Genomic DNA, 22,500 nt, shown 5'->3' on the forward strand with positions numbered 1-22,500 from the left:
CACACACACACACACACACACACACACACACACACACACACACACACACACACACACACACACACACACACACACACACACACACACACACACACACACACACACACACACACACACACACACACACACACACACACACACACACACACACACACACACACACACACACACACACACACACACACACACACACACACACACACACACACACACACACACACAGGAAAGTTACAGGGGAAAATTAACAGGTAAAAGAAATCTTGAGAGGTTAGGTGTTATTTGGCCAGCTCATTCTGAAGGATGGAATTTCCCAAGCAGAGACGACGACACGGTGATTATAACAGAGCTGCGTCCTTGTTAACACCTACCCGGCACGCCCTGACACACATGCAGCCTAGAGAACATGCTAGAACCACAGAGGCACAGGAGAGAACCGCTAGAACCACAGAGACACGGGAGGGAACAGACAGGGGGTGAGGGAGGGGTGGAGAGGGTGAGCGGCACTTCAAACCTGGACAGGATATGTAAACACAGAGATTAGAGCTGAGGGAGCTGAGAGGAGAGAAGGGGATCAGATTAATCTGTTAAGAACCCGGAGGAGGAGGAGGAGGAGGAGGAGGAGGAGGAGGAGGAGGAGGAGGAAGAGGAGGAGGAGGAAGAGGAGGAGGAGGACGAGGAGGAGGAGGACGAGAAGGAGGAGGAGGAGGAGGAAGAGGACGAGGAGGAGGAAGAGGACGAGGAGGAGGATGAGGAGGAAGAGTTGCTGCATAGAAGCAAGTGGTCTGGAAAAATCACCAGGAGGGAAGACAGCGAAAGACAGGAGTGAGAGAGGAGACAGGAGTGAGAGGAGACAGAGGAGTGAGAGGAGTGAGAGGAGACAGAGGAGTGAGAGAGGAGAGACAGAGTGAGAGGAGTGAGAGGAGACAGAGGAGTGAGAGAGGAGAGACAGAGTGAGAGGAGTGAGAGGAGACAGGAGTGAGAGAGGAGAGACAGGAGTGAGAGGAGACAGAGTGAGAGGAGACAGAGGAGTGAGAGAGGAGAGACAGGAGTGAGAGAAGAGAGAGGAGTGAGAGGAGGCAGAGGAGTGAGAGAGGAGAGACAGGAGTGAGAGGAGAGAGAGGAGAGACAGGAGTGAGAGGAGACAGAGTGAGAGGAGACAGAGGAGTGAGAGAGGAGAGACAGGAGTGAGAGAAGAGAGAGGAGTGAGAGGAGGCAGAGGAGTGAGAGAGGAGAGACAGGAGTGAGAGGAGAGAGAGGAGAGACAGGAGTGAGAGGAGACAGAGTGAGAGGAGACAGAGGAGTGAGAGGAGAGACAGGAGTGAGAGGAGAGAGAGGAGTGAGAGGAGACAGGCGTGAGAGAGGAGAGAGAGGAGTGAGAGAGGAGAGACAGGAGTGAGAGGAGAGAGAGGAGAGACAGGAGTGAGAGGAGGCAGCAGAGGACAGAGGAGGGGACTCTGTGAGTCCAGAGGACAGCAGGACACTAATTCCTTCAGCCAGGATGTTCCTCTATTCCTCTTCCCGCCCTCCCCAGTCCAAACCCCTGGTTCTGATTCAGGATGTTCCTCTATTCCTCTTCCCGCCCTCCCCAGTCCAAACCCCTGGTTCTGATTCAGGATGTTCCTCTAGTCCTCTTCCCGCCCTCCCCAGTCCAAACCCCTGGTTCGGATTCAGGATGTTCCTCTGTTCCTCTTCCCGCCCTCCCCAGTCCAAACCCCTGGTTCTGATTCAGAAACACCACATGGTGATAGGCTAAGAAATATTCACCGGAGCATTATCTAATTTGCGGACCAGCACCTAGTATTCATTGCTTTCGGATGTGCGTGCTTTTTGTAAACCTTTTTGCATATATGTCCCAAAAGACCCCATAGCCTCTCTTCTGTGTGGAAGGCATGTCAACTTCCCCTGGTTCTCTTCTCTGGAGGGGAAGTGCGTCTCTTCATGCAAACGTCTTATTCATCAGGGCTGTCATGTGCTTCAGGCCTATGGCATGCAGTTTGCAGTCACACGCTTCAATATAACGCAGTGGTCCAAGCGTCATGCTGTTAAAATGGAGGATTTCTTGCCAGACGCCACATGTGTCCCGAGTCAAACCCCTAGACACCTCAGTCCTACAGACAGCCAGAACGATAGTGAGACAAAACAGGATGGGGGAGAAGAGAGGAGGGATTTCGCGGGGAGAGAAAAGGTGTGAATGTCTGGTGTGAGAAGCCCACAGAAAGCCAGGTTGCACAAGCCCTCCATTTTGAAGCGTGAAGGGGCGGAGCTTGAAGATGCACTCTCTCATACTCACTTCACTGGGAGAGATAGTGCCTGCTCCAGTCCCTGAATCTGGACCTGTACCATGTAGCTTCTAATAAAACAAGATAGAAGAAAGACATGCGCCGTGTGGCCGGCTTAGATATTGGACTGGGGTTTCCTGGTGCATTCACTAGCTATGGTACATGAGGTCACCACAGACGCTGTTAGGGGGAGGAGTCATCATGAGGTGCCATTTTGTTAAGCTCAGGGTCTTCTCTGCTGTCCCTGGGAAGGTTGGTTAAGACACAACACACACTGACAGACAGAACACACACTGACAGACAGAACACACACTGACAGACACAACACACACTGAGACACAACACACACTGACAGAGACACAACACACACTGACACAGAACACACACTGACAGAGACACAACACACACTGACAGACACAACACACACTGAGAGAGACACAACACACACTGACACAGAACACACACTGACAGAGACAACACACACTGACACAGAACACACACTGACAGAGACACAACACACACTGACAGACAGAACACACACTGACAGAGACACAACACACACTGACACAGAACACACACTGACAGACACAACACACACTGACAGAGACACAACACACACTGACACAGAACACACACTGACAGAAGAGACAGAGACAACACACACTGAACACAGGCATATACAAAGAGGTGAATGTTTCATGACCTTGTTAGGGTTAGGGTTAACCTTGTCCATGAACGTACTTTGGACTGGTACATAGTTTACCTAACAATACTGGTGAGAGTTATTGTTGGTGAGAGTTGTTGAAAGACAACAGCATAAATATAGTGCTTGTTTCCGCTGCCTAGAGAGCCCATCCAGCACACAGCAGAGTCTTCAGCAGGGCTGTTTCTCACTGTCTTATCAGAACTACCTCAAGGTCTAAGGACTTATGGGTCTGTTCAATCCACCGCAGCACAAATCAAGAGATTCACCTGAACAAAGCTTTCAAGGCCGGCAGAGACACTGCTTTCTATCGCCTGACAATGGACTCTGGCTGGAGGGCTCAGCAAACAACTGCATACAAACGTCAACATAACTCACAACAATGTTAGCATACTATTCAAATCTAATGTTTATGAATCATTTTAGTAGGAACATGGCTATCAAAGTGGCCAGGTAAAAACAATCACAGTATCTATAGCAATATAGAAAACTGCTTATTTCCAATTGGTAAAATAGCATATGAGTATAATTGTTCCTAAATAAACTTTTCAAATTATTTATTTAGGGCTGACTGTCTTCAACCAAAGGACATCTTGTCAGTCTGTTCTAGGGTCAACAATTAGGGTGATCCTATTCCTTAGCTAGTAATTAACTAGTAGGTCTAATTCGTTATTCAGCATAAGATGTATTATTATTATTATTATTATTGTTGTTGTTTCTTTTGATGTAGGCCTGATAAACTAGTGTATTCCACTCAACTCTCTTCCACTCGACCTCAAGTTGGTCGGCCCTGGATCATGTTCCATCAACAACCTCTCATTGTGTCCATCCATCCACATGATTTAAATAAGTGCACTTTCCCATGTCTGAATAAGATCAGAGTTTTGCTAGAGTCTGATCACGCTCCCCTTGAAGTGGCAATCCTCCTAAATCAGACTGTTTCTCTTCTTGAAGTTCTGGTAAAATCAAACATGTTTAATATTATCTGAAGTTTTTAGTCTTAATGGAAATGACCTGCATGATCCCAGTCTTTGTAAAAACCGTAGTCTGTGTCTAAAAACTCCACGTCTAGATGTGAGAGGGTGTCAGGCGATTAAACATCTTTTAGTCTTCTAGTGTATGTTTGGAGATTGCACTTTGTCAAAAATTCCTTTATGCAGAAAAACCCCCTGCCTACATTTCACAGTGCTGCACAACCATCATGCATTTCACCATTGAGCTGGACTATGGTATGTATTGAAGCAAAACAGTCATCAGTCTTAACATAATATACCTCATGTAATCAGGAAACACTTAGTCTATTTTTTGTTATATAGCCTATAGTCTATTTTTGTCTAACACGTTTTATTGCTCGACTAATAGAATCTTGGTCGGACAAGAGTATTTCACCCAAGCAGTCACCTTGAATCCTACAATCACATTCTGGGCGTTTAAATGACGTGTTCTAATCTAACTGTACGATAGCCGAACGTGTTTCATCGCCATCACAACGAGATCGCCTTCGCCTGTTGACACGGCAACGGAATCCAGGAGAGCGAGAGCGATGGATCCGTCTGACATCATCAAAACCTTCAAGATGACTCGGCTTAAAACTGTCAAAATATGATGCAGATGAGCGTTTGCCCCGGACGGACAGACCAGCAGCCGTACGCAACACAGCTACCCTGGGATAAGATGGACCAGCAGCCGTACGCAACACAGCTACCCTGGGATAAGATGGACCACCAGCCCTACGCAACACAGCTACCCTGGGATAAGATGGACCACCAGCCCTACGCAACACAGCTACCCTGGGATAAGATGGACCACCAGCCCTACGCAACACAGCTACCCTGGGATAAGATGGACCCCGTACGCAACACAGCTACCCTGGGATAAGATGGACCCCGTACGCAACACAGCTACCCTGGGATAAGATGGACCACCAGCCGTACGCAACACAGCTACCCTGGGATAAGATGGACCACCAGCCGTACGCAACACAGCTACCCTGGGATAAGATGGAGCACCAGCCGTACGCAACACAGCTACCCTGGGATAAGATGGAGCACCAGCCGTACACAACACAGCTACCCTGGGATAAGATGGAGCACCAGCCGTACCCAACACAGTTACCCTGGGATAAGATGGACCACCAGCCATACCCAACACAGCTACCCTGGGATAAGATGGACCAGCCCTACGCAACACAGCTACCCTGGGATAAGATGGACCACCAGCCGTACCCAACACAGCTACCCTGGGATAAGATGGACCCGTACGCAACACAGCTACCCTGGGATAAGATGAACCAGCAGCCGTACACAACACAGCTACCCTGGGATAAGATGAACCAGCCGTACGCAACACAGCTACCCTGGGATAAGATGGACCACCAGCCGTACCCAACACAGCTACCCTGGGATAAGATGGACCACCAGCCGTACCCAACACAGCTACCCTGGGATAAGATGGACCACCAGCCGTACCCAACACAGCTACCCTGGGATAAAATGGAGCCCCTTTCCTGGAATATAGTCCAAGACAGGTTTCCTTTGAAGCTCTTAAAAATCAAATGACCTGAAATATCAGATAAAACATCTCCCACACCTCTGATGCTGTGAACTATACCTGCGAGCTGAGCTGGGTCTTAATCCAGTTGAAGTAGTAGTTCAGGTCAGATCCCTCCATCAGGTCGCGACCCCAGGCAGCGAGCTTGGCAATGATCCTGGCAGCCTGCAGGCGGAGTCAGCAGGTCAGAACCCAGCAGAGAACGAGTCAGCAGGTCAGAACCCAGCAGAGAACGAGTCAGCAGGTCAGAACCCAGCAGAGAACGAGTCAGCAGGTCAGAACCCAGCAGAGAACGAGTCAGCAGGTCAGAACCCAGCAGAGAACGAGTCAGCAGGTCAGAACCCAGCAGAGAACAGGACCAAGAACAGAGTGGCTATAAAGATATGGTACAAAAGACCAAGCACCTGCTAATATTATCATATGACTGGAAGTGGATCCAGGCCAGGGAAGACAGGGAGACAGAGGAGACAGAAGAGACAGGGTGAATGGAGACAGAGATAGAGGAGTGAGAGAGGAGAGACAGGAGTGAGAGGAGATAGAGGAGTGAGAGGAGACAGCAGAGGACAGAGGAGGGGACACTGTGAGCCCAGCAGGACACTAATAGTAGGTCTACTGGGGCTAGGGTCTCACCATGAGGACGGTCTACAGCTGGTCTACTGGGGTTAGGGTCTCACCATGGGGACGGTCTACAGCTGGTCTACTGGGGTTAGGGTCTCACCATGGGGACGGTCTACAGCTGGTCTACTGGGTCTAGGGTCTCACCATGAGGACAGTCTACAGCTGGTCTACTGGGGTTAGGGTCTCACCATGAGGACGGTCTACAGCTGGTCTAGGGTTAGGGTCTCACCATGAGGACGGTCTACAGCTGGTCTACTGGGGTTAGGGTCTCACCATGGGGACGGTCTACAGCTGGTCTACTGGGGTTAGGGTCTCACCATGAGGACGGTCTACAGCTGGTCTACTGGGGTTAGGGTCTCACCATGGGGACGGTCTACAGCTGGTCTACTGGGGTTAGGGTCTCACCATGAGGACGGTCTACAGCTGGTCTACTGGGTCTAGGGTCTCACCATGAGGACGGTCTACAGCTGGTCTACTGGGTCTAGGGTCTCACCATGAGGACAGTCTACAGCTGGTCTACTGGGGTTAGGGTCTCACCATGAGGACAGTCTACAGCTGGTCTACTGGGGTTAGGGTCTCACCATGAGGACGGTCTACAGCTGGTCTACTGGGGTTAGGGTCTCACCATGAGGACGGTCTACAGTAGGTCTGGGGTTAGGGTCTCACCATGAGGACGGTCTACAGCTGGTCTAGGGTTAGGGTCTCACCATGAGGACGGTCTACAGCTGGTCTAGGGTTAGGGTCTCACCATGAGGACGGTCTACAGCTGGTCTACTGGGGTTAGGGTCTCACCATGAGGACGGTCTACAGCTGGTCTAGGGTTAGGGTCTCACCATGAGGACGGTCTACAGCTGGTCTGGGGTTAGGGTCTCACCATGAGGACAGTCTACAGCTGGTCTACTGGGGCTAGGGTCTCACCATGAGGACAGTCTACAGCTGGTCTACTGGGGTTAGGGTCTCACCATGAGGACGGTCCACAGCTGGTCTGGGGTTAGGGTCTCACCATGAGGACAGTCTACAGCTGGTCTAGGGTTAGGGTCTCACCATGAGGACGGTCTACAGCTGGTCTACTGGGGTTAGGGTCTCACCATGAGGACGGTCTACTAGGGTTAGGGTCTCACCATGAGGACGGTCTACAGCTGGTCTACTGGGGTTAGGGTCTCACCATGAGGACAGTCTACAGCTGGTCTAGGGTTAGGGTCTCACCATGAGGACAGTCTACAGCTGGTCTAGGGTTAGGGTCTCACCATGAGGACGGTCTACAGCTGGTCTACTAGGGTTAGGGTCTCACCATGAGGACAGTCTACAGCTGGTCTACTAGACTTAGGGTCTCACCATGAGGACGGTCTACTAGGGTTAGGGTCTCACCATGAGGACGGTCTACAGCTGGTCTACTGGGGTTAGGGTCTCACCATGAGGACAGTCTACAGCTGGTCTAGGGTTAGGGTCTCACCATGAGGACAGTCTACAGCTGGTCTAGGGTTAGGGTCTCACCATGAGGACGGTCTACAGTGGGTCTACTGGGGTTAGGGTCTCACCATGAGGACGGTCTACAGCTGGTCTAGGGTTAGGGTCTCACCATGAGGACGGTCTACAGCTGGTCTAGGGTTAGGGTCTCACCATGAGGACGGTCTACAGCTGGTCTACTGGGGTTAGGGTCTCACCATGGGACGGTCTACAGCTGGTCTAGGGTTAGGGTCTCACCATGAGGACGGTCTACAGCTGGTCTAGGGTTAGGGTCTCACCATGGGACAGTCTACAGCTGGTCTAGGGTTAGGGTCTCACCATGAGGACGGTCTACAGCTGGTCTAGGGTTAGGGTCTCACCATGTGGACGGTGAAGAGGTCTTGGCGGTTCAGCATGGGCAGGAAGTAGGACCAGGCGGTGTTCTTGGTCTTCTTGGCGTAATCAAAGAAGATGTTGACCCTCTGGTGGTTCTCCTGTGGAACCGCGTTAGGAGGGCGTGACACAGTTAGTAAGGAGGACGTGACACAAACAATGCTCAATAGTAGGGCTGGGTATCGACTCGAATTTCAAGAATCGATTCGATTCCGATTCACAAGGTTCAGAATCGATTATCACGATTCAATTCGATTCGATTCGATTTGATTCAATATCGATTCGGTTAGTGTTATTAAAACCTGTTGTTTTTTTTAGCTGTAATCTTAATTACATGACTGCCAAGTTATGCAACACATCAATACTAGGGCTGGGTATCGATACTGATTTCCAAAAATGAATGAATGAATGAATCATTGAATGAATTAATGAACTATTCATTCCTTCATTTATTCATTCATTCATTAAATAAAAGATCGCTTTTGGGATTCAGGAATCGATTCTGAATCAAATGATTCAGAATCGATTTTTTAAACCCAGCCCTACTCAATAATGTAATACGCCTGGAGGAGAAAATGCACAAATTAGGGATGTTAATAATTAATCGCCTATCGATTAATTGCCGATAAGAATTTACTCGAGTAAGATTTGGTGACTCGATTAATTGTTTGTTAATGGAATTAAGCTTTTTTTTGGAACGAACGTTATCAACGGGAGTTGTGTGAAATATAATCATGATTTAGGGTCTGACTGCACATGAGGGCGCCGCCATGTAGTGAAGGCTAATTGGGATGCCGGGAAATTTCAACGACACAGCGGAAGAAGACACAAAAATGAAGCGAGCAAAGCGCAGTCCAGCGTGGGACATTTCAACTATCCACTACTGTTTAAGGTTAACAGTTATCGATAAATGAAATTCCTCGAAATTTGCAACCCTAACACAAATCCAGGGAAATAATACAGAATTCCTACAGCAAAAGGTGTGTGTGAGCGCCTACCTGGAGGGTGTCATCAATCAGGGTCAGGATGTACTGGACCGTCTGCTCCTTGGAGATGTGGGCCATCAGGTTCAGAAAGGTCTTCGCACACTGAACACAAACAACGTACACGTCACATCACACCAGAGCGGGAATCAAGCTGCCTTCATGAGAAATACAGCTGGGAGCATCCAGATGTCTGTGAGATCTGATAAGGGGAGATACAGGGAGTCCTAGGATACTGTTAAGTGAATGAGGGTGTCACCAGGTCGTAGGAAACCGTGACAGAGGGACAAGCCGTTAGATGTGATACCTGGTGCCCCTCGTTGGTCAGGATGACCTGTTTGTCCTCGGAGTGGGCCACCTCAAACTTCTTGATGAACTCACAGTCCTCCGCTGAGATCATCTGACCCCTGTAGAACACGCACACACACGCAAACACACACACACGCACACACAAGCACACACAAGCACACGCACACACAAGCACACACACACACGCAAACACACACAGGCAAACACACGCAAACACGCACACACACACATCAGGACTGACCAGTTTCTAAAATACACTACAGACAGACAGAGATAGAGATAGAGATAGAGATAGAGATAGAGAGAGAGAGAGAGAGAGATAGAGATAGAGATAGAGATAGAGATAGAGATAGAGATAGATAGATAGATAGATAGATAGATAGATAGATAGATAGATAGATAGATAGATAGACAGATAGACAGATAGACAGATAGATAGATAGATAGATAGATAGATAGATAGATAGATAGATAGATAGATAGATAGATATAGATAGATACCAGTTCATACCACTGGATGCCTACTGAGTTTAGCAGCTTACACAACAGTGTCATTCTCCCCAGGAATGTCTCACATACTCGTTTAAAAACATCTGACTATAGAGCACCAGCACCTTAGCAACGTGTCCCTTAAGGAAAGGAGGTGTTGCATTTCAGAAGGGTTAAGATCTGACTGGGTAGCAGCCTGGACTGGACTGAGACATGATGAATTCATAGGCAAGAGGAACTTCCACTCACAAGACAATGACTCAAAAGTCAAGCTCAAAGTGTCTGAAACAGGTTGGGGTTTATTTCAAGGACGTAGGGCTTAACCAAACGTTAGGGCCTTCAGCGTTAGGGTTAGGCCCATCTACTCAACACAACAGAACCCTTCCAAGAAGAAGTGGCTGAACACAACAACCAGGTGCTCAAAACGGGAAACTGAGCACCGCTAGCGTGTAGCGTGTAGTGTGTAGTGTGTAGTGTGTAGTGTGTAGTGTGTAGCGTGTAGTGTGTAGGTCTCTGGGAACAGAAACACATTAAAAAAGAGAGAGTGGATCCAGGCACTCAATAAAGTAATTGGGAGGAAATAATTATATTAAAAAGCCTTTAATGTGACTGGCTTACATGTTTCGACCACTGACGGTCTTCTTAATCATGTAAGCAAGTCACATTAAAGGCTTTTTAATATAATGATTTCCTCCTAGGCCTGGGCTATCTAGAAACATGAGCAAGTGATGGTGAATTCTGCAGTACTAATAGTGACTCACTGGAGGTACAGTAGGACTGTGATAGTAACTCACTGGAGGTACAGTAGGACTGTGATAGTGACTCACTGGAGGTACAGTAGGACTGTGATAGTGACTCACTGGAGGTACAGTAGGACTGTGATAGTGACTCACTGGAGGTACAGGAGGACTGTGATAGTGACTCACTGGAGGTACAGTAGGACTGTGATAGTAACTCACTGGAGGTACAGTAGGACTGTGATAGTGACTCACTGGAGGTACAGTAGGATTGTGATAGTGACTCACTGTAGGTAGCACTGCCAGTTGACCTTGTTGGCTCGCACCTCCGCTGCCTTGGCGGCGATGATGTTGGTGGGGACGGCGGCGTCCACAGCCCCGCGGATATCCATCTCACTGGGCTCTCTTCAACAGCAGCTCTGAACCAGTATGACACACCTGGACCGATACAATCACAATCACAATACTGAACCAGTATGACACACACACCTGGAACCAGTATGACACACACACCTGGACTGATACAATCACAATCACAATACCATTTATCACCATGCGTACTAGGAATTTCAACGTACTAGGAATTTGATTTCGGTCGTGGTGCATAACATGGAGACAACATTGGACAGGCAGCAGGACGAGACAGGACAGTGCAAAGACAAGACAGTGCAAAGTGCAAATGCTAGTGCAAAAAAGGATAAGTTAAGGATAAGAACAAGACAAAAGTGCTGTCTGTATACAGTGAGTATGCATGAGTGTAATGTGTAAGTGAGTGTGTGTTTATGTGTATGTGTAAGTGAGTGTGTGTTTATGTGTGTGTGTAAGTGAGTGTGTGTTTATGTGTAATGTGTAAGTGAGTGTGTGTTTATGTGTAATGTGTGTTTATGTCTAATGTGTAAGTGAGTGTGTGTTTATGTGTGTGTGTAAGTGAGTGTGTGTTTATGTGTAATGTGTGTTTATGTGTAATGTGTAAGTGAGTGTGTGTTTATGTGTGTGTGTAAGTGAGTGTGTGTTTATGTGTGTGTGTAAGTGAGTGTGTGTTTATGTGTAATGTGTGTTTATGTGTGTGTGTAAGTGAGTGTGTGTTTATGTGCATGTGTGAGTGAGTGTGTGTTTATGTGTGTGTGTGTGGCGTGATGGGACTGCAGAACATACCAGTAGATAAGACAAGGTTATACAGACAAAATGATACGAATAGGTTACAGAATCTTGGTGATAGAGGATTGTTAAGAGCTCCCACTCAGCAGTCACAGAATCACATCCATCACATGATCATATAGCTAGCTAATGAGCTAAATCGCTTAGGTTAGCCTGCTATCATATATAGCTGTAAACGGCTTGCTAGATAGGTCAACGGTCAACACAGTCAGATAGACATGTTAACCGACTTGTGTTGGACTGATGCGTCCAACCAGGCAGCTGTTAGCTCTGTTAGCTCTGCTAGCTCTGTTAGCTCTGTTAGCTCTGCTAGCTCTGTTAGCTCTGTTAGCTCTGCTAGCTAGGCTAGCTCTGTTAGCTCTGCTAGCTCTGTTAGCTCTGTTAGCCATGCTAGCTCTGTTAGCTCTGCTAGCTCTGTTAGCTCTGTTAGCTCTGTTAGCTCTGTTAGCTCTGCTAGCTCTGTTAGCTCTGTTAGCTCTGTTAGCTCTGTTAGCTCTGTTAGCTCTGTTAGCCATGCTAGCTAGGCTAGCTCTGCAGCCATGTCATCCTATGGAAACGGCTAACTAGCCAGCTAGCCAAAACAAGAACAGAATATCACGAAACGCACTACATTTGAGCAGAAATATTGTCTAGTTGGGAGGAGCATTCCGACCACACAACCAAACGACGTAGTTATATTTCTTTTACAGACAGAAACCAGGAAAGTCAGTAGATGTGTTTTACTCACCTTCAAGCTTTAACAGTTGACAGCTGACAGACCGAGTGACGTCACGCGATCATGTGATCAGTCACGTGGTCGCGGGGCCGAGCTGACCTGAGGTCTGCGGTCACGCGCAGGTGTTGGTGAATACAAATAATAAAAGTCATATAAAATAAAATAAAACATAAAAAAGGTGTGATAATAAAAATGAATAGCATTCGCCGCTTCGTTAACATTGGGCTAAGGAGTTGTCATTAAACTGATTCGAGAACAGTTGTTCATTCTCAAATGGCTGTGTCCAACCATGAACTGTAAAAAGGCAGGGATCTGAATGCGCGCGGTCACACTCCCGTTCAAGACTTGAAGAATGACTAAAGAATGATAGTTACAAGTAACTTATACTCAGATAGATAGATAGATAGATAGATAGATAGATAGATAGATAAACAGACAGATAGATAGATAGATAGATAGATAGATAGATAGATACTTTGCCCTTTACAGGAAATGTGTATCCTCCCGCTGTACCTGCGGCCTGACTACAATCAGTTTTACTGCCAGGTAGTTTTTACACATGCTAGGAGTTCGTTCTGGTCCCATTAGACAGGGGGACAGGGTGCATGGCCTAGACAGCACAGCGCAAAGACAGAACCGTGCAAAATACAAAATAGTGTGTGTGATGGAGGCCACACTCTCTCAAGCCCTCTTCAAGGCCCTGGAGGGGAGGGCAGGTTGCAGCCGATCCCCCTCTCAGCAGAGCGGACGACGCGCTGCAGTCTGGCCCTGTCTTGGTCTGCAGTCTGGCCTTGTCTCCGTCTGCAGTCTGGCCCTGTCTTCGTCTGCAGTCTGGCCCTGTCTCCGTCTGCAGTCTGGCCCTGTCTCCGTCTGCAGTCTGGCCCTGTCTCCGTCTGCGGTCTGGCCCTGTCTCCGTCTGCGGTCTGGCCCTGTCTCCGTCTGCAGTCTGGCCCTGTCTCCGTCTGCGGTCTGGCCCTGTCTCCGTCTGCAGTCTGGCCCTGTCTCCGTCTGCGGTCTGGCCCTGTCCTCGTCTGGCCCTGTCTTCGTCTGCAGTCTGGCCCTGTCTTCGTCTGCAGTCTGGCCCTGTCTTCGTCTGCAGTCTGGCCCTGTCTCCGTCTGCGGTCTGGCCCTGTCTTCGTCTGGCCCTGTCTCCGTCTGCAGTCTGGCCCTGTCTCCGTCTGCAGTCTGGCCCTGTCTCCGTCTGCAGTCTGGCCCTGTCTTCGTCTGCAGTCTGGCCCTGTCTCCGTCTGCAGTCTGGCCCTGTCTCCGTCTGGCCCTGTCTCCGTCTGCAGTCTGGCCCTGTCTCCGTCTGCAGTCTGGCCCCGTCTCCGTCTGCAGTCTGGCCCTGTCTCCGTCTGCGGTCTGGCCCTGTCTTCGTCTGGCCCTGTCTCCGTCTGCAGTCTGGCCCTGTCTCCGTCTGCAGTCTGGCCCTGTCTCCGTCTGCAGTCTGGCCCTGTCTCCGTCTGCAGTCTGGCCCTGTCCTCATCTGCAGTCTGGCCCTGTCTTGGTCTGCAGTCTGGCCCTGTCTCCGTCTGCAGTCTGGCCCTGTCTTGGTCTGCAGTCTGGCCCTGTCTTCGTCTGCAGTCTGGCCCTGTCTCCGTCTGCAGTCTGGCCCTGTCTCCGTCTGCAGTCTGGCCCTGTCCTCGTCTGGCCCTGTCTTCGTCTGCAGTCTGGCCCTGTCTTCGTCTGCAGTCTGGCCCTGTCTCCGTCTGCAGTCTGGCCCTGTCCTCGTCTGGCCCTGTCTCCGTCTGCAGTCTGGCCCTGTCTTCGTCTGCAGTCTGGCCCTGTCTTCGTCTGCAGTCTGGCCCTGTCTCCGTCTGCAGTCTGGCCCTGTATTGGTCTGCAGTCTGGCCCTGTATTGGTCTGCAGTCTGGCCCTGTCTTGGTCTGCAGTCTGGCCCTGTCTTGGTCTGCAGTCTGGCCCTGTCTCCGTCTGCAGTCTGGCCCTGTCTCCGTCTGCAGTCTGGCCCTGTCTCCGTCTGCAGTCTGGCCCTGTCTCCGTCTGCAGTCTGGCCCTGTCTCCGTCTGGCCCTGTCTTGGTCTGCAGTCTGGCCCTGTCTCCGTCTGCGGTCTGGCCCTGTCTTGGTCTGCAGTCTGGCCCTGTCTCCGTCTGAGGCAGCGGAGAACCAGGTGCTGGTGGAGGAGGTGAGGATGGACTCCATGACAGAGGTGTGGAACAACCATCGTTGTCTTTGGCAGGTGGATGGAAACAGTGTGAAGAGAAGGCTGAAGGGGTCACCCGGGGTCACGAGCGAAGGCTAACGAGGTCGCCCGGGGTCACGAGCGAAGGGTAAAGGGGTCACCCGGGGTCACGAGCGAAGGCGCATGCTCTGCGTGTAAGGGCTTTGCTGTCGGGGTCTGAGAGGTTCGGGGGCTGGAAGGCCGGCCATTTTGGAGGCTAGGTGTGTGACGCGTGCGAGTTTGCTCTTATTGGGTTAATTGTCACTCCTATTTCGTATGATGATACAGCCTTGTACTGTAGATGCGTTTGGAAATAGTTGTCAGTAATACGGTATCATGCTACATATTCTTGCCCCTAAGAGAGTGGTCCAGTTCAGGTATATTCAACATGCAATATAAACGTCTGTATGTTGGATTGTGTGCATTCTTATTGACCAATAGGAGTGTTTATCTTATCTTGAGTACATTTGACCTCTTAGACCTGGAGAGACTTAGATCCTTCAGATATCTCTCTCCTGATCACAACACATCTCTTAGACCTGGAGAGACTTCAGGTATCTCAGGTATCTCTCTCCTGATCACAACACATCTCTTAGACCTGGAGAGACTTAGATCCCTCAGGTATCTCTCTCCTGATAACAACACATCTCTTAGACCTGGAGAGACTTAGATCCCTCAGGTATCTCTCTCCTGATAACAACACATCTGCTTTAATCCATCGTATTGCTACATCAGCATTATTCATCAGACAATGGGGCACATACAGTCATACAAGTGAATAACATGCAATCATACAATCACTCATATACAATCACACATATACAATCATACACATACAATCATACACATACAATCACACATATACAATCATACACATACAATCACACATATACAATCACACATATACAACCATACATATACAATCATACGCACACATCGTACAAGTGAATACCCTCACTGTAACTAGTATCCACCCAGCTCACTTGGACTAGTATCCACCCAGCTCACTAGGACTAGTATCCACCCAGCTCACTAGGACTAGTATCCACCCAGCTCACTAGGACTAGTATCCACCCAGCTCACTAGGACTAGTATCCACCCAGCTCACTAGGACTAGTACCCACCCAGCTCACTAGGACTAGTACCCACCCAGCTCACTAGGACTAGTATCCACCCAGCTCACTAGGACTAGTATCCACCCAGCTCACTAGGACTAGTATCCACCCAGCTCACTAGGACTAGTACCCACCCAGCTCACTAGGACTAGTATCCACCCAGCTCACTAGGACTAGTATCCACCCAGCTCACTTGGACTAGTACCCTACCAGCTCACTAGGACTAGTATCCACCCAGCTCACTAGGACTAGTATCCACCCAGCTCACTAGGACTAGTCTCCACCCAGCTCACTAGGACTAGTCTCCACCCAGCTCACTAGGACTAGTATCCACCCAGCTCACTTGGACTAGTCTCCACCCAGCTCACTAGGACTAGTCTCCACCCAGCTCACTAGGACTAGTACCCTACCAGCTCACTAGGACTAGTACCCTACCAGCTCACTTGGACTAGTACCCTACCAGCTCACTAGGACTAGTCTCCACCCAGCTCACTAGGACTAGTACCCACCCAGCTCACTAGGACTAGTATCCACCCAGCTCACTAGGACTAGTACCGTACCAGCTCACTAGGACTAGTATCAACCCAGCTCACTTGGACTAGTATCCACCCAGCTCACTAGGACTAGTATCCACCCAGCTCACTAGGACTAGTACCCACCCAGCTCACTAGGACTAGTACCCACCCAGCTCACTAGGACTAGTACCCACCCAGCTCACTAGGACTAGTATCCACCCAGCTCACTAGGACTAGTCTCCACCCAGCTCACTAGGACTAGTACCCACCCAGCTCACTTGGACTAGTATCCACCCAGCTCACTTGGACTAGTATCCACCCAGCTCACTAGGACTAGTACCCACCCAGCTCACTTGGACTAGTATCCACCCAGCTCACTAGGACTAGTACCCACCCAGCTCACTAGGACTAGTACCCTACCAGCTCACTTGGACTCTGAGACCTCCTGCCTTAATCTGCTCTAAGCTGAGATGCAGTAGAGGAATCAGGATGGCCGCCATAATCCCCCTCTGCCCTCTTCAGTGTGAACACGCTCTGCTCGCTGGGGTCATTGTCACCACGGTGAACCTGTTCTGTCACAACGCTGCGTGGTTTCAGCACGGCGCCGGTCCCCAGACGGACCGCGCCCTAGACGGCGATGCCTCCCAGCGCCGTCCTCAGACTCCTGGACCGGGTAGGTGTGGGTGGCGGGCCTCTGCTCGCGGAGCATGCTGTGTGCTAGCGTGTCGGGATGGCGGGGGGCGTGGCCGGCGTCCGCTCTCGGCCGCGCCGCCGGCCTGGTGTGGCAGCGGACCCGGAGGCTGCTCCGGGCCTGTCGGCACGGCAACGGAGCCTACAACCGCAACCTTGAGGCGGAGGAGGATAAGGTGTCCTTTCAGGTAGGGGTGCGTGATCGAACACAACACCATGTCTTTTCAGGTAGGGGTGCGTGATCGAACACAACACCATGTCTTTACAGGTAGGGGTGCCTAATCGAACACAACACCATGTCTTTACAGGTAGGGGTGCCTAATCGAACACAACACCATGTCTTTTCAGGTAGGGGTGCCTAATCGAACACAACACCATGTCTTTTCAGGTAGGGGTGCGTGATCGAACACAATGTCTTTTCGGATAGGGGAGCCTGATCAAACACAACACTGTGTCTTTTCGGATAGGGATGCGTGATCGAACACAACACTGTGTCTTTTCAGGTAGGGGTGCCTGATTGAACACAACACCGTGTCTTTTCAGGTAGGGGTGCCTGATCGAACACAACACCATCCTTCATCATACCGTTCATCTAGACGTGCACTACTGTGAACTAGTGAATTTCCACTACAGGTTCAATGAGGCTCAACTCACTAATGTAATAACAAACGTTCCGCTGATAATGCATGAACCCTGACCCCTCAAGTTGGTCATGATTGTGGTAGTTTGTTAAACATTTCAAAACCAGAAAACTAACTATGCCTCTTGAGTGAAACATTTGAATGTTTGACTAGTATTATATACTAGAATAAATTAAAATGAGAGTTGTATGATACGCTTTTAAACTTGAAGTTGCTTTACAGAACAGCAAATGAATCAGAACAAGGTTTTGATGTTGCCCTATATATTTTATTTTATTTTGTTGGAGTAAATTATAATACTTCTCAGATAATATCAGTCAGATTGTCAATCAATGATTGGTTGCTTTAATCTAAAGAAGAGAGCCCTGGATTCTCCTTCTGTTTGTGAGATTGTTAACCACGTTAACAGCTGAGCAGCCCTGGATTACTAGTGTTTCTGACCACCGCCATTTTAGTCTCTTGGAGACAAAATGCTATTTATGGAAGCATTTCCTGTCTGAACACGAGTAAGAAGATTAAACCCAGCTGACTAGGATGTTGTGACCAGAAATAGATGATTGACACTCCCAACACCTCTATGGGCTTTCTGTCCTTATCACTATGAAACCACATCAGCCATACAGTCAGATACCTCCCCTGTACTGGTATACTAATAGAGGAATACCATTCAATATTTTATGTTTATATAGAATATTGTGAGTCATTCTTTGATGATTTTTATTTCCCTGTGGTCAGACATCACACTACAACACTATAGCAACCTCAGAGAGCACACTACAACACTATAGCAACCCCAGAGAGCACACTACAACACTATAGCAACCTCAGAGAGCACACTATAACACTACAACACTATAGCAACCCCAGAGAGCACACTATAACACTATAGCAACCTCAGAGAGCACACTATAACACTATAGCAACCTCAGACAGCACACTATAACACTATAGCAACCTCAGAGAGCACACTATAACACTATAGCAACCTCAGAGAGCACACTATAACACTATAGCAACCTCAGAGAGCACACTATAACACTATAGCAACCTCAGAGAGCACACTATAACACTATAGCAACCTCAGAGAGCACACTATAACACTATAGCAACCTCAGAGAGCACACTATAACACTATAGCAACCCCAGAGAGCACACTACAACACTATAGCAACCCCAGAGAGCACACTATAACACTATAGCAACCTCAGAGAGCACACTATAACACTATAGCAACCTCAGAGAGCACACTACAACACTATAACACTATAGCAACCCCAGAGAGCACACTACAACACTATAGCAACCCCAGAGAGCACACTATAACACTATAACACTATAACACTATAGCAACCTCAGAGAGCACACTATAACACTATAACACTATAACACTATAACACTATAGCAACCTCAGAGAGCACACTATAACACTATAACACTATAGCAACCCCAGAGAGCACACTATAACCCCGTGACAGCATGTATAGTGAGAACGCTGGGAGAGATGCTGAAGAGAGGTCTCTCCCTGTGTTCTCAGTAGATCTCTCCAGTATTTCTCAGTGGTCTCAGTAGATCTCTCCAGTATTTCTCAGTGGTCTCAGTAGATCTCTCCAGTATTTCTCAGTGGTCTCAGTAGATCTCTCCAGTAATTCTCAGTGTTCTCAGTAGGTCTCTCCCTGCGTTGTCAGTAAGCAAGAATGGTCTCGTGCTTTTGAAAGTGCTTCCTCAGTCAGAAGCGTCTCAGCCGTGCTCCGAGCCGACCTTGTCCTCAGAACACCTCCACATTCCCACAGCTAAGAAGGGATTTATTCCTCATCTATCCCAGCGCTGCTGACGTGTGCTTCCTGTAGCAGCCACGGTGTATTTACAATGTGTTGAGCATAACTCAAACAATGGCGCAGACCTAGCAGTGGCACAGAGGATGTTCCGGGCTTGTCTCTCTGGGTGAAGGGTCTTCTGGGTAAGGGCTAGTGCAGACGTTGAAGTGACACAGAGAATGTTCCAGCGTGTCTTTCTGGGTGATTGGCCTTCTGGGTAATAGCCCTCCCTCTGGGGGGTGGAGTAAGGGCTCGTTTCTTAAGAAGGAGAGAGCACCGGTCTGCTTGGAATTTGGATTATGTCCATTTAGTGACATTTGTGTCATAATCCTGATAATGAAGATGTAAGAGTAACCAGGGGGTCCATCCCCCTCCAGCCTCTCTCTGCTGGACAGACCCACTCAGCCTCCCCCCTCCAGCCTCTCTCTGCTGGACAGACCCACTCAGCCTCCCCCCTCCAGCCTCTCTCTGCTGGACAGACCCACTCAGCCTCCCCCCTCCAGCCTCTCTCTGCTGGACAGACCCACTCAGCCTCCCCCCTCCAGCCTCTCTCTGCTGGACAGACCACTCAGCCTCCAGATGGGCCGGGGAACAGGTCAGGAATGTCCTCCATTACAGATATCTTGGCTCATAACTTCTTTTTTTTTAATAAACTATTATTTACCGAGGCACAACATGATGTGCGGATCTGGTTTCCACGGGTGTTGTTGAGTACAGGGAGCCCTCTAGTGTCCACATAACTCTGTTCATGCAAAATAAACGTGTTTTCAAAAGTAAAACAGACTATTTTAATTTTCCTGTTGTGATAATTTAGGCTATTCGTTGTTTACACACAACGTGTTTACAAACATTTCTGGGAAGCATGCCGTATAGCCCATTCATTGGAGTGGCGCATGCGCAATCAATACCTCAATGGACTATGAGAATAAGACTATTTCATATTTTATGCATTCAGCCTAAACAAAACGATGCATAACTACAGGCTACCTCTGTGAGTTGTGTGCGTCTGTGTGTGTGTGTGTGTGTGTGTATATATATATGTGTGTGTGTGTGTGTGTTGTCTGATGGCAGTAGGCCTATTGTCTCACTTCATGTTCCTCATTATCACCTGTCTTCTTGTCCCGCGCGCCCCTCCCTACCACTGACCCGCACGAGGCTTACGACGCCAGTAGCCTATATAATCATGATGTGACACATTAACTCGGATGTTGCAAAAAACGTCTACGTTCATCACGTTTCAATATATAATTGACTGATGACCTGCTCGCCCCGACCTCAGCCCCTGACCTAGGCCCAAGTTGATAGGTCAATGGGCGTGACCTTCAGGTGCGTCTCTCAGGCAAACAAGCGCGGGTTCAGCACCACGGACAGTTTCAGCACCACGGACAGCTCCGCGTGCTCAGGTGCGTCTCCTGCGCTCATTTAGTACAACTCACATCGTACCCCGGATGTGTCGAAGAGCTCTCGAAATCTTTACACTCAAACCTGCACCTCAACCTACTTCCTGTACAAACCACGGTCTTAAACTGGGGAATCAAGATTTTTAATCTAGACAGAGAACCAGAGAAGCGACATCATTATGATACTTTTTCAACAGATAGTTGCGTCAGGATTCTTGTTTCTCGTTTTACTATTTTCACAATAAAACTGTCTGTTTTTAGGCTCATGTGAGCGTAGCACCTTTCACTGACCGGACAGTCCTTTTCGGAGAGACGCACACGAGGAGCGAGTTGAAGTGCGTGATGAATCGATGACATCTAGAGGGGTTCTACGGTTCTACGGTTCTACGGTTCCACTACTACTACTTGGAGAGGATACGCATGCGCATTGACATGAAGCAGCCGGTCGGAAAAAAGCCCTTATGCCAACGGATGTAATCGAGGCAAAGAATTAGCTCTTCTCTCTGGGCATACATGGTGAAATTGTAAGTATTGGTTGCCAATGATGTTTCCTTACGAGAACAAGTCGTGAGCGTGTCAGAGTCATTTTCCTCGCGTTTGAATGTCATGTCTCTCTGCGTCTCCACATCAGCTCTGGAACAGATCGCCTCTGTCTTTTCGGTGGTTGTCCAGGGTGATGAAGCTGGATGCTTGCTGTTCTTCATGGTGCCACTTTTCATTTATGTGATGTGCGGTTTAATGCAAAGAGCCTTGATTCATTTTCTTTCGCACTGGAGTTCTCATTTCCATCTCATTCACTATTACGTGTCATAATAATATGTGATAGAATATGAATTTAGTTGTATACAGTGCTATATTATGTTGCCTGTGTGGACACCCCCACCCCCACCCCCACCCCCATCGCATCGTCTGTATCTGTTAAAGCCATATCCTAATGCTTAGACGAGCCACTAGCCACGTAAATCTCAGCGGAAGCACTCCTCTCAATCATGATATGGTTCCATTTTAGAAATGGACGATTCGCTCTGTAAGCTGTTCACTGAAATACTGTGATTAAAAAAAAAATGCAGTTGGAGCTTCGCAAGCTGTTCGTTCAGATCCCCCCTCCTTGGGATCTCAACCCGTCTGGTATCTCTGGGTTCTTGCTGTGTTGCCGTGGGTTGATCTGCTGATAGAATATAAGAGCCTTCAGGCTGCGGCTCCCATCGCGTCAGACTCATGCAACATTCCAGTGTGTTGATTCAAAGCCCTATTATGTGAGAATAGGAGAATAACAATGTGTATGTTGTCATACGAGCAGGCCTGACTCCGACCATTGGCTCAACAGCCTACACAGTACGTTTCAATGAAAGAAATCACAATAATAATGATAACAACAACAACAACAACAACAATAATAATAATAATAATAATAATAATGTATAGTCTATTAGAGCCACGAGAGCATGTAAAATGATAATAATATAGGATATTTGAACACATGGGATCCAGAACCGAGTCCTTCTCACACAGGGCTTGAATATAACACAGTTTTAGAGAATCTTCTCATTTAATGTTATTGGTAGAGAACGTCACTCCAGTAGCAGAAGGCAGTAGGTGGGAAATACATTTGGAGGGGACCTGTCATGTGAAATATACTGTACATCGAAGATGGAATTTGTAAGGATGCTATTCTTACTTATCGTACGACTCCTCCGCAGTTGTTAAATTATTGAGACATTGAAACGGTTCTGGGATACACGGGACCATCCATCTTGTAACATAA

General features: G+C 48.6%; 2 protein-coding genes across 4 annotated transcripts in view; one reads left to right on the forward strand and one right to left on the reverse strand.

The window, feature by feature from the left end:
* The window catches only part of atp6v1h (ATPase H+ transporting V1 subunit H), a gene marked incomplete at its 3' end in the record, with an annotated part of 43,426 nt that extends 30,993 nt beyond the window's left edge, over window positions 1-12,433 (reverse strand). For 2 of the 3 annotated variants that reach the window (XM_084447054.1, XM_084447056.1), the window contains exons 1-7: window positions 12,393-12,433; window positions 10,796-10,945; window positions 9,280-9,379; window positions 8,988-9,077; window positions 7,977-8,090; window positions 5,593-5,697; window positions 2,291-2,350 (exon numbers count right to left, since the gene is read on the reverse strand). In XM_084447054.1, coding sequence (XP_084303180.1) covers window positions 2,291-2,350; window positions 5,593-5,697; window positions 7,977-8,090; window positions 8,988-9,077; window positions 9,280-9,379; window positions 10,796-10,899 — 573 coding nt within the window. In that variant the 5' untranslated portion in view covers window positions 10,900-10,945; window positions 12,393-12,433. Of the gene's footprint in view, window positions 1-2,290; window positions 2,351-5,592; window positions 5,698-7,976; window positions 8,091-8,987; window positions 9,078-9,279; window positions 9,380-10,795; window positions 10,946-11,016; window positions 11,027-12,392 lie in introns of those variants that run through there. The other variant, XM_084447055.1, reaches the window with a different exon arrangement.
* Window positions 12,434-21,196: 8,763 nt separating this feature from the next.
* The window catches only part of rgs20 (regulator of G protein signaling 20), a gene marked incomplete at both ends in the record, with an annotated part of 18,022 nt that continues 16,718 nt past the window's right edge, over window positions 21,197-22,500 (forward strand). The window contains 2 exon segments of the mRNA XM_084447136.1: window positions 21,197-21,226; window positions 21,230-21,259. Of these exon segments, the coding sequence (XP_084303262.1) occupies window positions 21,197-21,226; window positions 21,230-21,259 (60 nt within the window).

This window comes from Borostomias antarcticus (assembly GCF_949987555.1).
Source record: "Borostomias antarcticus genome assembly, chromosome: 12".
In the NCBI taxonomy this organism is placed as follows: Eukaryota; Metazoa; Chordata; class Actinopteri; order Stomiiformes; family Stomiidae; genus Borostomias; species Borostomias antarcticus.